Consider the following 13182-nt stretch of genomic DNA (forward strand, 5'->3'; position numbering starts at 1 on the left):
CATTCCTTCTGTCAGCGCATTTATGAACACAATATATTTGTGAAAAACACCTCACTCCACACGGAGAGTGAGAGAGGACTACTGTGGGAGGAGTGACAGTCACAGCCGAGTCAACAAGAGAAGAGAAAGACATTATTTAAATGTTTAATGCTGCTGCTGTCCTAATCTGTTTCTTACATGAAGAAATAGGAAATGTTACTTAATTTTTTGGCCATCTCCTGCACTCAATTTTATGTGTAAATGAAGTTTATGTAGAATTAAGTTCAAATATGAGCTTGATAGGAAGCAAATCAAGGCTGTTGATGCACACACTGTATGAAGGGGAAATTAAACTAAACTGGGTTGATTCATTATGAAGTGCAGTGAGTGCCTGGTGTTTGCCCTGTGGTCCGTTTGCTATACATGCAATTTGTGCATGTGTTTTTTCATTTCGGCTCTACATCTGTCCCTCGACCAAGTTCTCTCGTCGCTGTGCTTCATGAAAATTTCAGATGAACCATAAATTATATACATTCAGTGAAACTCTAAATATGCAAACGCTTGCATTCTGAAGACATGAACAAAATGACATGGTGAGCAGAACATGACGGTTAGAGAGGAAGTTGCAACCCCAGCAGAGGCGGATAAAAATGAAACTATAAAGGACAATCCGTATTACTGAATGTGTTAAAATGCAGAATGCAGCCGTCTGTGAATGTGGAAATTTGTTATCACATTTCTCTCGTCTTGTCTTCCAAAGAAGTCTGTCTGTTATGTGGGGAACGCTCAAGTGTTTGTGCTCTGATTAAGGTCTTTGTTTAAAGCTGCGTTTGTGAGACAAATGTTTCTCTAACAAGATTAATTCAAAAATGAAAACATATTTATATTTATATATAAATGACTTGGTTTGCTGATTGCTATTTGTTTACAGTAGCTGACATAGGTTATTTTGGTTAGTAGGAGAGTGGGAGAGACAGAAGCTTCGAGTTATTGATTATGACTTCTACTCTGTGTCATGAAAGCACCAGGAGATGCATCATATTATGTAGCTTCTGTGTGAAAAATGAAATCAAAGAGTCTGGGAGAGAGAACCAACCAGTAGGACTACTCAAAAAATGACACACTGTGTATACTGGGCCTGAACCACAACATGTCTTCATGCTTGCACAGCTCAAATAATCCAAAGCCATAAACATGTTTTGTCATTTAATCAGTGCTACAACAGAAAGTCTTTTTCAACTTAAATCCCCATAGCGTTTCCAGGTGTTATTATTGATGATGGTGCTGTTGCAAAGACAATGAATCACTTTACATTTTCCTCAGAGCTTTGCAACTATACCACAGTTCCCACAGTTGCCTCAGTTGTTCCACCGATCACCATTTCCACTACTTGCCAACCTTGAGATCCCAGAAACAGGGATGATTTGGTGGCGTCTGGAGATCCTCCCCCAGAAAAATTTGAGTTTCAAAGACTTGTTTCTTGCACTCTGGTGACTTTTAATACAATTCATTTGATTCAGTTTTTGGTTCAAGGCCCTTGTACTCTGGCAGAGTACCAGGAGGAGGAAGGGAGGCCAGACTGTAGGCTTAGCCCACACCAGGGACCCACAGCCAGCTGTCTTCCCTGGCCCACACACCCCTGGGTCCTGGATGCCTAAGCAAGGCAGAATGGCATGCTTATAGTCTCTGGAGGACAGCTGGGTACTCAGGCGGGAGGGCAAGCTGGGTCCCCCAACCCCTGAGGCACTCCTCAAACCCCTAGTAGAGTGTCCCATCTGACCAACGCATGCTTAATGTAGTCAGCGTGGAGCAGGGTATCCACCCACGGCCACAGCCAACTCATGCGGGCCTGACGTGCCCCCGTCTCTGGCCCAGGAAACAGTACAGTCTAAGAGTTGTTGGGCTCATACACGCTATACAATGCCAGAATCAGGTTGTGATAACAAAAAGGAAAAAAGGGTTTAAAATACTCCTGGCATGGTGGTGTAGTGGTTAGCACTTTCGCCTCACAGCAAGAGGGATCCTGGTTCAATCCCGGGTGTGGGAGCCCTTCTGTGCGGAGTTTGCATGTTCTCCCCGTGTCAGCGTGGGTTTTCTCCGGGTACTCCGGCTTCCTCCCACAGTCCAAAGACATGCAGGTTAATTGGTGACTCTAAATTGTCCGTAGGTGTGAATGGTTGTCTGTCTGTACATGTCAGCCCTGTGATAGTCTGGCGACCTGTCCAGGGTGTACCCTGCCTCTCGCCCAATGTCAGCTGGGATAGGCTCCAGCCTCAGCCTCAAGAGGATAAGCGATTAGAAAATGGATGGATGGAAACCATGGGAGGGCGATGAAAGTCTCTCGAGAAAAATAGAGAGAGTTGGCAAGTGCTGGGGATAGTAACTGCAAAGAACTTACAATGATACTCTGGTAACCAGGGATAGCTACTGATAACTACCAAGTAAAAGAAAAGTTCTATCCCCTTCCTGTTTTTGTTACAAATCATTTAACGCACATCTTTTTTGCCATTAAACGAGCCTCCATTTTCCTGGTAGATCGTACCCAGTGGCAGACAGAATTGCATACTGGAAGCAAAGTTTATTGGGAACCAGTCTGAACGCAGATGGTGTCATTACTCTACAGCCAGTACATTTTCTTTATAACAAACTTTTCTATTTCCACTTTAATTTGTTAATTTTCCATCTCAAATCTCCTTTCAATTTTATTGGACCACGAATTTGGAAAAATTTAGTTACCAGCTGTCAAAACGGGGTAATACTCAGTCCTTTCTGTTGCATGAAGTTACTAAGATGTGTCGTGTGACATGTTTCCCACTTATATAACAGTAGTAGGGTTTCATTTTCTCATGTAGAGCCAGAGACTCAGACCATGGCAATAGAAGCTTTTTAGCTTTGCTGCGAGAGAGCAGTTATTTTTACTTTTCTCAGCTGGAAGCAGGGCAAAAGAGAAAAGGGTGGCAGATAGAAAGAGTGTTAGTGTGTGTTAGTGTGTGTGTGTGTGTATGATGGAGAGGAGGAGATGCAGAGGGAGGTATCGAACATGGAGACTATGCTGATGGTAAATGGGTCACCCTGTTAGGAGTCGACAGCGGACCCATATGTGGTTGAGGGAATCATAGACACCGGGCTAAAACCCAACCAGGTGACTCAGAGGAGACTCTGAACTGTACTACCAAGACATTAAATGCATAATAAATGTGTGCCCCTGTATGAATTATGTATACTTTACAGTACAGTATGTGTCTGATGGAACATTTAATTAGCCGAGCTAATGTTCGCCCGCGTTTGTGTGCAATGTTCTGCCACTTTATGGAAGTGTTGTATTAGCGTATGTGGGTGTTTGTATGTGGAGGCTTATGTGTTATCTTGAATTTGTGTGCAGGGAGTGACAATAGCACAACCTACACGCTGGCCAGTGTTCCCTGCTGCCTATACATTATCTCTATGCTGTATTGTAGTGCTGAGGGGAAGTGAATTAATTAACGGTGGTTGATCAACAGGAAATTCCTCTGTGACTCTTTGATAATTAAATAATTGTTTAAGCACTTTGTAAAAACACTGAGTTTGCCTGACTTTAAAGTTTTGCTTGCTTTGTAAGCAGAATACGTTTTTGGTTTTTGGCTGCTGGTAAAACAATATGAGCAATTTGAGACGTCACCTTGGGCTGTAGTTACTTTGCCATATGTCATTTCAATAATATATGGCATCTATTTCACGTCTGCAGTTGCTCTTCCTGTGGTTTCCATTTTTTTCCCCATTAAGGTTTTTGTTTGGGAAGTGTATCCCTATCCGCTGTGAGGGTCCAAGGACAGATGTATGTCGTTTGCTGTAAAGCCCTCTGAATTGTGATTTGGAATACTAGGCTTCATAAATAGAATTGAATTGAATTGAATTGAAAATAACTGTTAGTTTTCTGTTTTATATGAGGTTTTGTCACAGTTTGAGACTGCTTTATTTTGACTACATCTTTGAAGAGCATGAGATCAACAGTGTGGCCATTTTATATCAAAATATTACTAAATACTGAGTTACATGACATTTTCTGGAAAATCAAGTGGACCTTGCAGTGCTCTCTCATACCTAAACAACAGAATTAGTCAATTTCCACTGACTTCCAAAACGACACATATGACTGTCTTGATAGTTGCAGCTTTAAACACATCCTTGACATTATGAAACAGTCTGCTATAGCCATGCTATAAAACTTAACGGATAGCTTTTGGCTACAAAACTAGGTGGTTAGATTTAGAAAAAACATCATAGTTCGGCTAAAAATACCTATGTAACGTCCAGGGGGTGACTGGCTCAGAGGTAGAGTGGGTCATCCACTAATTGGAAGATAGGTGGTTTGATCCCTGGCCCCTCCAGTCCACATGTCTAAGCATCCATGGGCAAGATACTGAACCTCAAATTGCTCCCGATGGCTGTTCCATCGGTACGTGAGAGCTTGTGAATGGTTACTGGGTTGCAGGTGGCACCTTATATGGTAGCCTCTTCCACCAGTGTGTGAATGTGTGTGTGAATGGGTGAATGTGACATGTAGTGTAAAAGCACTTTGAGTGACATTTACCTTATGTCACGTCACATACGTCACTAGTATAGTTTGCTACACATGCTAGCATACTACACTACGTTGTGGTGTATTATAAAAAGAAGTCAGTGTTGACTTCGGGTCATGAGCACCAGTCTGGGGTGAAAGTCCTCTGCTTGTTTAAGCTATCCACCACCCCTTTCGCCCACCCTGTAGGGACTTCTTCCATATTTATCCAACCTTACCAGGCCCCCAAGAACAGCGCCAGACTTTGAAGCCAATTTTTGTGGTGGCCAAACTGTGTTACTACAACTTACACGTCTATCATGTGATGCCAAGCCCGTCTGTAAATCAGCTGTTTTACTATCGGGATTTGATCCATTCAGTCCGATAGCATTTCGAAAGTCTAGTCTACAAAGTCTAGAAGAACTGCACAATTAAATAATTTTATCCCCATCCAATTTAGCAGAGGGCTTAATTGGAAATAGCCTGCTCGGCTGGCAGAAGTCTCTTGTGCCATTGCTCTATAGGTCTGTGAGCGGAAGATCCTAGGAATTTTATACCCGTGAAGTAGAGCTTTTATGGCTTCATGGTCCACTGAGCAACTTTTGTAGGAATGAAAGGCGCCCCACCTCCCATGCTGTATCCAGTTCTCTTTATGCATCTGTGAACACTACATGGACTTTGTTGCCTTTTATACATTGTTACATCATTTTCTCCTCTGCTCCCATAATAAATACTACGGCCACTAGATGGCACTGCCTTACAATAAGTGTAGGTATTAATCGCAAGAAACTTGCACAGTTGACCTACAGTATTTCGGGCAGGAGAGACAGAATGAATTAAAGATAATTGTTTAATAGCCTACAGATTAACAGATGATATGCAACGATTAAGATTTGACAGAACGATTTTGGTGCTTAGACGCTACATTGTGTAATCGAGGGTTGTCATCCCTGAGCAGCAGCAAGATAAATCCCCACATGGAGTCCAGACACTGGTGGTGGTGGAGGCTGGTGACTCTGCTGAAACTGATAGGCTGATGAAGCTGATGAGTCTGCGAAGACAAGGCGGTGACGGGGAGGTGGAGGGTGCGCACAGCTGCAGCATGAACATACTAAAGACACAAAGAGAATCATATTTAAAAAGACAGCAGCAAGACAGACTAACAATGAAGGTGTGTCGCTGCACTATTGGTTAAATGTGATCAGCTGATAGAACAGCTGATATCCCAATTGACAGCAGCAGACAATGACAGCAAGAGATTGTGAATAAGCATGTGTGGGAGAAGTGAATGGCAGATGGATGAAGTAAATTACAGGCCTAAGCATGCAAAAGTATAGTCTTCCTGTCTGAACTTTCACTTGAGCTTCATATTGATGTTTTTTCAGTCAGAGCGTACCTTGAATTAAAATTGTTTTTCCCAAGTTGGGAAACTGTTGATGTAAAAATAACCAGATTGAAATGTCTGTTTTTGTCTTATCCTCTGAATTAAATACCTGATGACTCAAGAAACTTCTTTATGTAAAAGCAAAAATCATACTTAAATCCAATATTGCTGAATGCATGTCACCTTTCTGTATATAATGTTATATCACCCACCTCTCATTGTCACTGCGTTTTCAAGATACCACTTCCAAAATTGTTAGTAAATGCCAATATTGCGATTTTGTTGCATTGTCTTAAATTTAACAGAAGCAACAAAACTTTACTTAACAGGGTCTTTTAGTGTTTATTCGAGTAAAATTGCGCTCTGCACATATGTTTGCAAAAAAATGTAAAAGGTGTGATGGTCTGGTTCTACTGTAAGTTGAACCGCTGTAGTGTAATGTGACAATCATTGGCTGCTTGTGTCATCAGCAGAAAATTAGCAAGCCTGAGGCTATTTTTAGATGTGCTGACTTAACAATGGCTCAAAAGGTAAAATCAGTGGAGGTCATAGACGCCACACATGAGCCCAAGCATCATCAGCACATTGTAAGTCACATGTGCTGCATGTGTGTTTCTCATTTTGCCAGGCAAACATAGTCAAATCTCCCAGTTTGCTGTTCAGATGTACTTCTCTTCACTGGAAATCGTAACTTTACTCTCAGGATTAAGTTTTGTTAGAGCTGTAAATCCACGTTGTTTCATTTCATTCGTCTCTCGTGTGGAAAATCTCTGAGGAGAAAACTTTGAATTTTAAAAAGCGTGTTCAGTTAAACAATTGTGCTTGTGTGAGCATGAAGCGCTGGCAGTGGCATGCATCTCCTTCATCGCCTGGCCTCTTCTTGACACTGAGGCCGACTCTGTTGTCCGACCCTTCGTTAACAAAAGGACAACAGAGCAACATGAGAGCAGCGGAGGACAGAGGGAGACTGGCCTTTATGCTGTAATTCTCTCTGGACAGCTGTCATCACCCACTCCAGCCCTAGGGTCCAGCATTAAGACTGAACTGGTTTCTTATTTAATCAACGGTGTGGCTAAACGCATTACCCAGAATTTAGAAATTAATTAAACTTGCTGAAAACAATAAAATTGCTCTTGTAGTGGCATGTTTGTACATCTGACAGATTAAGTTCACACTTGACACACAGAATTCAGGTGATAAATTGTAGCTAGTGGCAGAAACTTTAAGACTAAAGCAATAAAATAATTATTGCAGGAGGTGTAAGAAAAGGGCAACACAAATTAGAATATTAGAAAAATGTATGAAACTGCTGCTGTCAACATAATATGCCTGTCATTAGATGTATTGGGAAAAAGCTCATGATGCTACATGTCTGCAGGGTATGTAGGCAAAGCTTCACTCGTTGTGAAAAGATTGTGTGCTCACCTGTGAAAACCTATAACTTGCGTTTTTGTGTGGCTTTTTTTTTAGTAACATCACAACAACATGATGCATTTTTCATCCAGGGTCCTCAGTCTCTGTTTTATTTATCAGTGTCTATATAAAGCCTCACAAACTTTGGCACGGACTAATCTTCCCTTAAATGTTTCTCTTGTACCCCTTCCTTGGTAAAAAAAAAAGCCCCATCAGATTCCATGGCTCTGAATAGACTGCTGGTTACTTTTTATGTTCTGAGACATGGCGTTAACATGTTGATTCCCTTCAGTTATAAACATCCATCCATTTATCAATTTTCATACGCAAATCTGGGGCCAGGTCATGGAGGCTGCAGGCTGAGCAAGGTATCCCAGGCTCTCCCCAGCAACGTTTTCCAGTTCCTCCTGGGGGATCTCGAGGAGTTACTAGGCCAGATGAGATATATAATCCCTTCTGCGTGTTCTGGGTCAACCCAGGGGCCTCTTCCAGTTGTATGTGTGCAGGAAACCTCTAATGTGAGGTGCCCAGGAGGCATCCTGATCAGATGCCCAGACGACCATAACTTGCCCCTTTTGCAGCGGCTCAACTTTGACCTGCCTTCGGATGTCTGAGCACGTCACTCTATCTCCAAGGCTGAGCCCAGACACCCTGTGGAAACTCATTTCAGCAGCTTGTACCTGTGATCTCATGCTTTCAGTCACTACCCAAAGCTCATGACAATAGATGAATGCCTGAGCGTAGATGGACCGGTACATCAAGAGCTTTGTCTTTCGGCTCAGCTCCCTCTTTCACTGCTTGGTGTACCATTTTACCCTCACTCCTGAACAAGACCCTGAGACACTTGAGCTCCTTCACTTAGGGCAGTAACACTCTCCCAAGAAGAGGGCAATCCACCATTTTCTGGCTGAGACCATGGCCTCAAACTTGAAGGTACTGACTCTCATCCCAGCCGCGTCACACTTGACTGCAAACTGCCCCAGTGCAAGTTGGGGGTCAGATCAGAATCGCATCATCTGCAAAGAGCAGAGCGTTAGTTCTGAGGTCCCCATTACTAAACTCTCTCTTCTCCCCGGCTGTGCCTTGAGATCCTGTCCATGAATATCACAACAGAATCAATGACAAGGGACGACCCTGGCAGAGGCCAGCACTCACTAAAAACATTTGACTTTGTGTCAAGTATGTGGATACAGCTCTTAGTTTTGTTAAAAAAGGACCGTATTGCTTTTAGCAACAGCACCAGAACCCCACGCTCCCGGGAGACACAGTCATAAGCCTCCTCCAAGTCCACAAAACACATAGATGGGCTAGATGGGCAAACTGCTATGACCCCTCCAGTAGCCGTGCAAGGGTGAGGAGCTGATCCACTGATCCACAGCCAAATTACAAACATGTAGCACAACCCCTTTCGTTGCTGTAGTTTTGAAAGTATTTCCCTTTTTCCTGTAGCTTCAAACTGGGCGGTAGGGGTTCTCATCTAAGCCTTCAAGTAATGGGAAGTTCATGGTAAAGCCTGACATTCCTTTCTATATTCCACTGAAACAAGGGTGGTGAAAGCATAATTTCTATCTGGTTGTGTTCACTGTATTTTTGGCCAATTTCCAGCATGGAGGTAACAGGTAGAAATAAATCTCACATAACCTGATAAAGATCTGTATGAAGACTTTAAAAGTAAAATTTAATCAACCCATATTTAAGTCCCATTGAGATCAATGATCTTTTTTCCATTGAAGACCTGGTCAAGACAGCAACATAAAAAAGTTACAGACAAACAATAACCACAATAAAACAAAAAAGATATACACCAACATGTCGAAATACCAAAACTACTTTCGCACAATGACCAACTGATTCATTCACCCTTGTACTTAAGTAAAATCAGAGATACCAGTTCTCCTAATTTCAGATCTTTTTGATTACAGTGTATGATCAGACACAAACCCACACTTACACTGTTTTCCTGTAAAACTGTACAGTATATATCTGATGTTTATGTTGTAGCCTTCCAGCTGCTGCACAGCCTTTGAAACAAAGTGTCTGCAACCACACAAGCTTGTACAATTTGGCAAGGTCAATCAAGCAAACCTGCAAGAAGCTGAAGGAGACCTACTGTACGATGCATATTAACTATGCCAAGGATGTGCTGTTTGTGTGTGCAAATGCCCTGTGGTAAAATAATTGAAATGAGAGCACACAGCATGGCTCTGTGTTGGCACTGCCAGCAACTTGGGCACACATTTTTATTTCATGTTAAGAGTGGGCAGGAAATTAATTTACATATTGTTTTGTCTTATTCCACCTGATGCCTGATTTTGATGTTTGGTGCATCTTTGTATCTGTGTGTCTCAGAAAGTGGCTGAGTCTTTGTTTAACTCAATAAGTGGTTTTCATTTGTCTAAACACACGTCCTCATGCCTTCACAGGAGACCAATGAGCTGGTGGCCATTAAGAAGTTCAAAGACAGTGAAGGTGAGTGACGGAGGGAGGGAGGGAGAAAGGGAGAAAGGAAGGGAGAGAAAGAGGAACAGCTGTATCATTTCTGCCTCTCTAATTCCCACACAGAAAATGAGGAGGTCAAGGAGACGACTCTTCGGGAGCTGAAGATGCTTCGGACACTGAAGCAAGACAACATCGTCGAGCTGAAGGAGGCTTTTCGGAGGAGGGGGAAACTCTACCTTGTCTTTGAATATGTCGAGAGGGTCAGCTCGTTGTTTCACTCTATGCACACATTAATTCTTACATCACACGTCTCCACTCTGCTGCATCCAGACTCCCAAGTTTCAGGATGTTGAGACTGCTCGGTTAAGCATAAAAAAAGCATCACCATGGCAACATATGAACTATGCTGTTGGTGAATAATGGTATTCCCCACTGTGTTGCCAGGGTATCCAGCCAAGTGTTTATTTCATGACAGGTTTTATATTCATACTGTACTCCAGTCGTTTTAGCATGGTGTCCCCCTTGCTCTCTGGTTGGGGTTAAAAAAAAACTATCAGGGAGAGGAATCCCCACCCAAATATATTTATTATATTTATTTTTATAATACTCATTCTGGGCAAGATGCTCTAATCTGGAATCATTATTCAGTGTCAGTAGAATATATAAGGGTGCATATATATGCTAATGTGTAGTGTATGCATGTGAGTGTGAGACTGTGTGTACGTGTGTCATAGTGTGTGCATGAGAATGCATGTGTTTATGGCAACCTTTCAACATTTAATAAGAGGCAGGAAGAGCAAATATAGATATAAACAACTGCGTAATTTAATTTTGACTAGCAGCCATTCTAATTAAAGATATCAACAGTTCATTGCTCACTAGCTGAAATGTTAATTCTTAATGTCAACAACTCATTTCTTATGAGTGAAAATGTTCTTTGTAGGTATTTAATTACAACTAGTCAACCTTTACCATTGACTTCTATTCAAACATAGATATCTATAATTCAGTTTTGACTGTTATAATTCCAAATAGGTTTTTTTAGATATCAAAAGAGGCATTTCCACTAGTCAAAAATGTTATTGTGAATATTTTTAATGACTTAGGTAGCTACATATCTGAAATGAATATGGTAATTTAAAAGATGACAAATGGCTTTATGGTACTTAAATACTATCTGAAATGATTTGTTGATATGTTTGACTTATTGTAAATGCAGTTGTTGTTGTCTGAAATGATTATTAATCATCATTCTTCCTAGTGAAAAAGGAATGTCTGATATTTGCAATTTTATTGAAAATAGCAGTAACACTGGGGCGGCAGTAGCTCAGTCCATAGGGACTTGGGTTGGGAACCGGAGGGTCACCTGCTCAAGTCCCCATCCGGACCAAAATATGGAGGGTGGACTGGTAGCTGGAGAGGTGCCAGTTCACCTCCTGGGCACTGCCGAGGTGCCCCTGAGCAAGGCACCGAACCCCGCAACCACCCTGACCTCTCTCCACTTAGTGCATGTATAGGTCCAGTTTGTGCATGTGTGTGTTCGGACCTGTGTGTAATTGACAAACAGTGAAAAATTGAATTTCCCCTCGGGGATTAATAGAGTAAATAAAATAAAATTAAATAAAATTATGAAGAACATATTTAAAAGATGAAGAACACAAGAACAAGAGCACACATTTATAGTGCCTTATGACTACACTTATAAACGCACATAATGCTTGCATGATCATTATCTTGCATGATAATGATAACGCACAATAAGCCCCATCAGTCAACCTCTAGTTTACAACTAATCAAGAGCATCAATACGACACTAGACACTTATAATTCATCATAAGTTACATAGATAGTGTTACCAAGATATCAGCACATCAGTTTTGATTAGTCAAAATGTGATTTCTACATGTGAAAATATACATGTAACAGGTCAAAATTGTTATACAGATAAATTCAATTCACATTTTGACGTATCAAAATATCATTTTGACTTGCTGAATTATATTTTCCACCAGTGTAAACTAAATTGCTAGTTGTCAGCCTTACTTATTAAATGTTAAAAGGGCTTGCCATAATGCGTTTTTCCCCCTCACTCTTTTATTTTTGTATTTTAATCTTGTATATTTGAGCACCTGAACTCTGTTGTATGTACCAGTATGGTGGCAATAAAGAAATTATATTCTGTTTTGTAAGAATTGTCTGGGGCATCAACAACATTCATATTTCAAAGCACATTTTCACCAAGCCAAATACTTAAACTACACATCCCGGCTCTTTCTTGTGTTTTGCAGAACATGCTCGAGCTATTAGAGGAACTGCCCAACGGTGCACCGCCTGATAAAGTCCGCAGCTACATCTACCAGCTCATCAAAGCCATCAACTGGTGTCACACGAATGAGATAGTACACAGAGGTGAGGAGTTTATCTTTAATTCTATATTTATGTCTCTACTGCAAAAATATTAATACCGCTTAGCCTGATGGCCTTGACTTAACGGAGGCCTTTATTTTAAACAGCATACCTGCAGTCTATTTGAGTCCTCGTGTACTGTGTAAAGCACATCCTGTGCTTTCTAGTGATGTAACACACACATGGGGGTGTGACAGACAGAACACATCTTCTGTCTTCTCAAAAAGGAGTGAATTGTAAAAACATGTTTAATTGCAGTAAGGGAGACAAATGATTACATTTATAAAGATGAATTATTTCTGTTCTTCACCAGGATGTAGATTTTTATTTATGAGAGTCTTAACTATTAACATTTTAGAAGTGTATGTTAATTTTAAGCCTTCAAAAGAAACATTTTAACCCATGTCCTTTGTGGGGGACAGTAGGACTTTTTATTTTCAGCCATTTTCCATTCTTCAGAAAAGAGGGAAGACAGGCAGTACAGCAGGATGTTGAATAATCAGAGAAGGATGCATCAGCTGAGGAGGAGCCTAAGAAAGAAATTACTGACACCCAGCGCCCATTTTGGAGTAAAAGTGACACGTAAACCAGGGTCCTGAAGCTTTATTTATTTGACACAGGTTCAAAGAAGGGTAAACTGTGATTATTTGTCTGGTAGCCTGCAGCCAGCCAATCACGTGGCAGCACTTCAATGCATTTAGTCATGTAGACATGGTCAAGACAACCTGCTGAAGTTCAAACTGAGCATCAGAATGGGGACAAGAGGTGATTTAAGTGACTTTGAACGTGGCATGGTTGTTGGTGCCAGATGGGCTGGTCTGAGTGTTTCAGAAACTGCTGATCAGAGGAGAATGGCCAGACTGGTTCAAGATGATAGAAAGGCAACAGGAACTCAAATAACCACTGGTTACAACCAAGCTCTGCAGAAGACCATCTCTGAACCAACAGCACGTCCAGCCTTGAAGCAGATGGGCTACAGCAGCAGAAGACCACACCAGGTGCCACTCCTGTCAGCTAACAACAG

General features: G+C 41.5%; 1 protein-coding gene across 1 annotated transcript in view; it reads left to right on the forward strand.

Annotated features, from left to right (window-relative positions):
- The window catches only part of cdkl5 (cyclin-dependent kinase-like 5), a 60168-nt gene that overhangs the window by 13491 nt on the left and 33495 nt on the right, over window positions 1-13182 (forward strand). The window contains exons 4-6 of the mRNA XM_050045960.1: window positions 9737-9782; window positions 9876-10012; window positions 12041-12161. Of these exons, the coding sequence (XP_049901917.1) occupies window positions 9737-9782; window positions 9876-10012; window positions 12041-12161 (304 nt within the window). The remainder of the gene's footprint in view (window positions 1-9736; window positions 9783-9875; window positions 10013-12040; window positions 12162-13182) is intronic.

The sequence above is a fragment of the Epinephelus moara genome, chromosome 1 (genome assembly GCF_006386435.1).
Source record: "Epinephelus moara isolate mb chromosome 1, YSFRI_EMoa_1.0, whole genome shotgun sequence".
NCBI lineage: Eukaryota > Metazoa > Chordata > Actinopteri > Perciformes > Serranidae > Epinephelus > Epinephelus moara.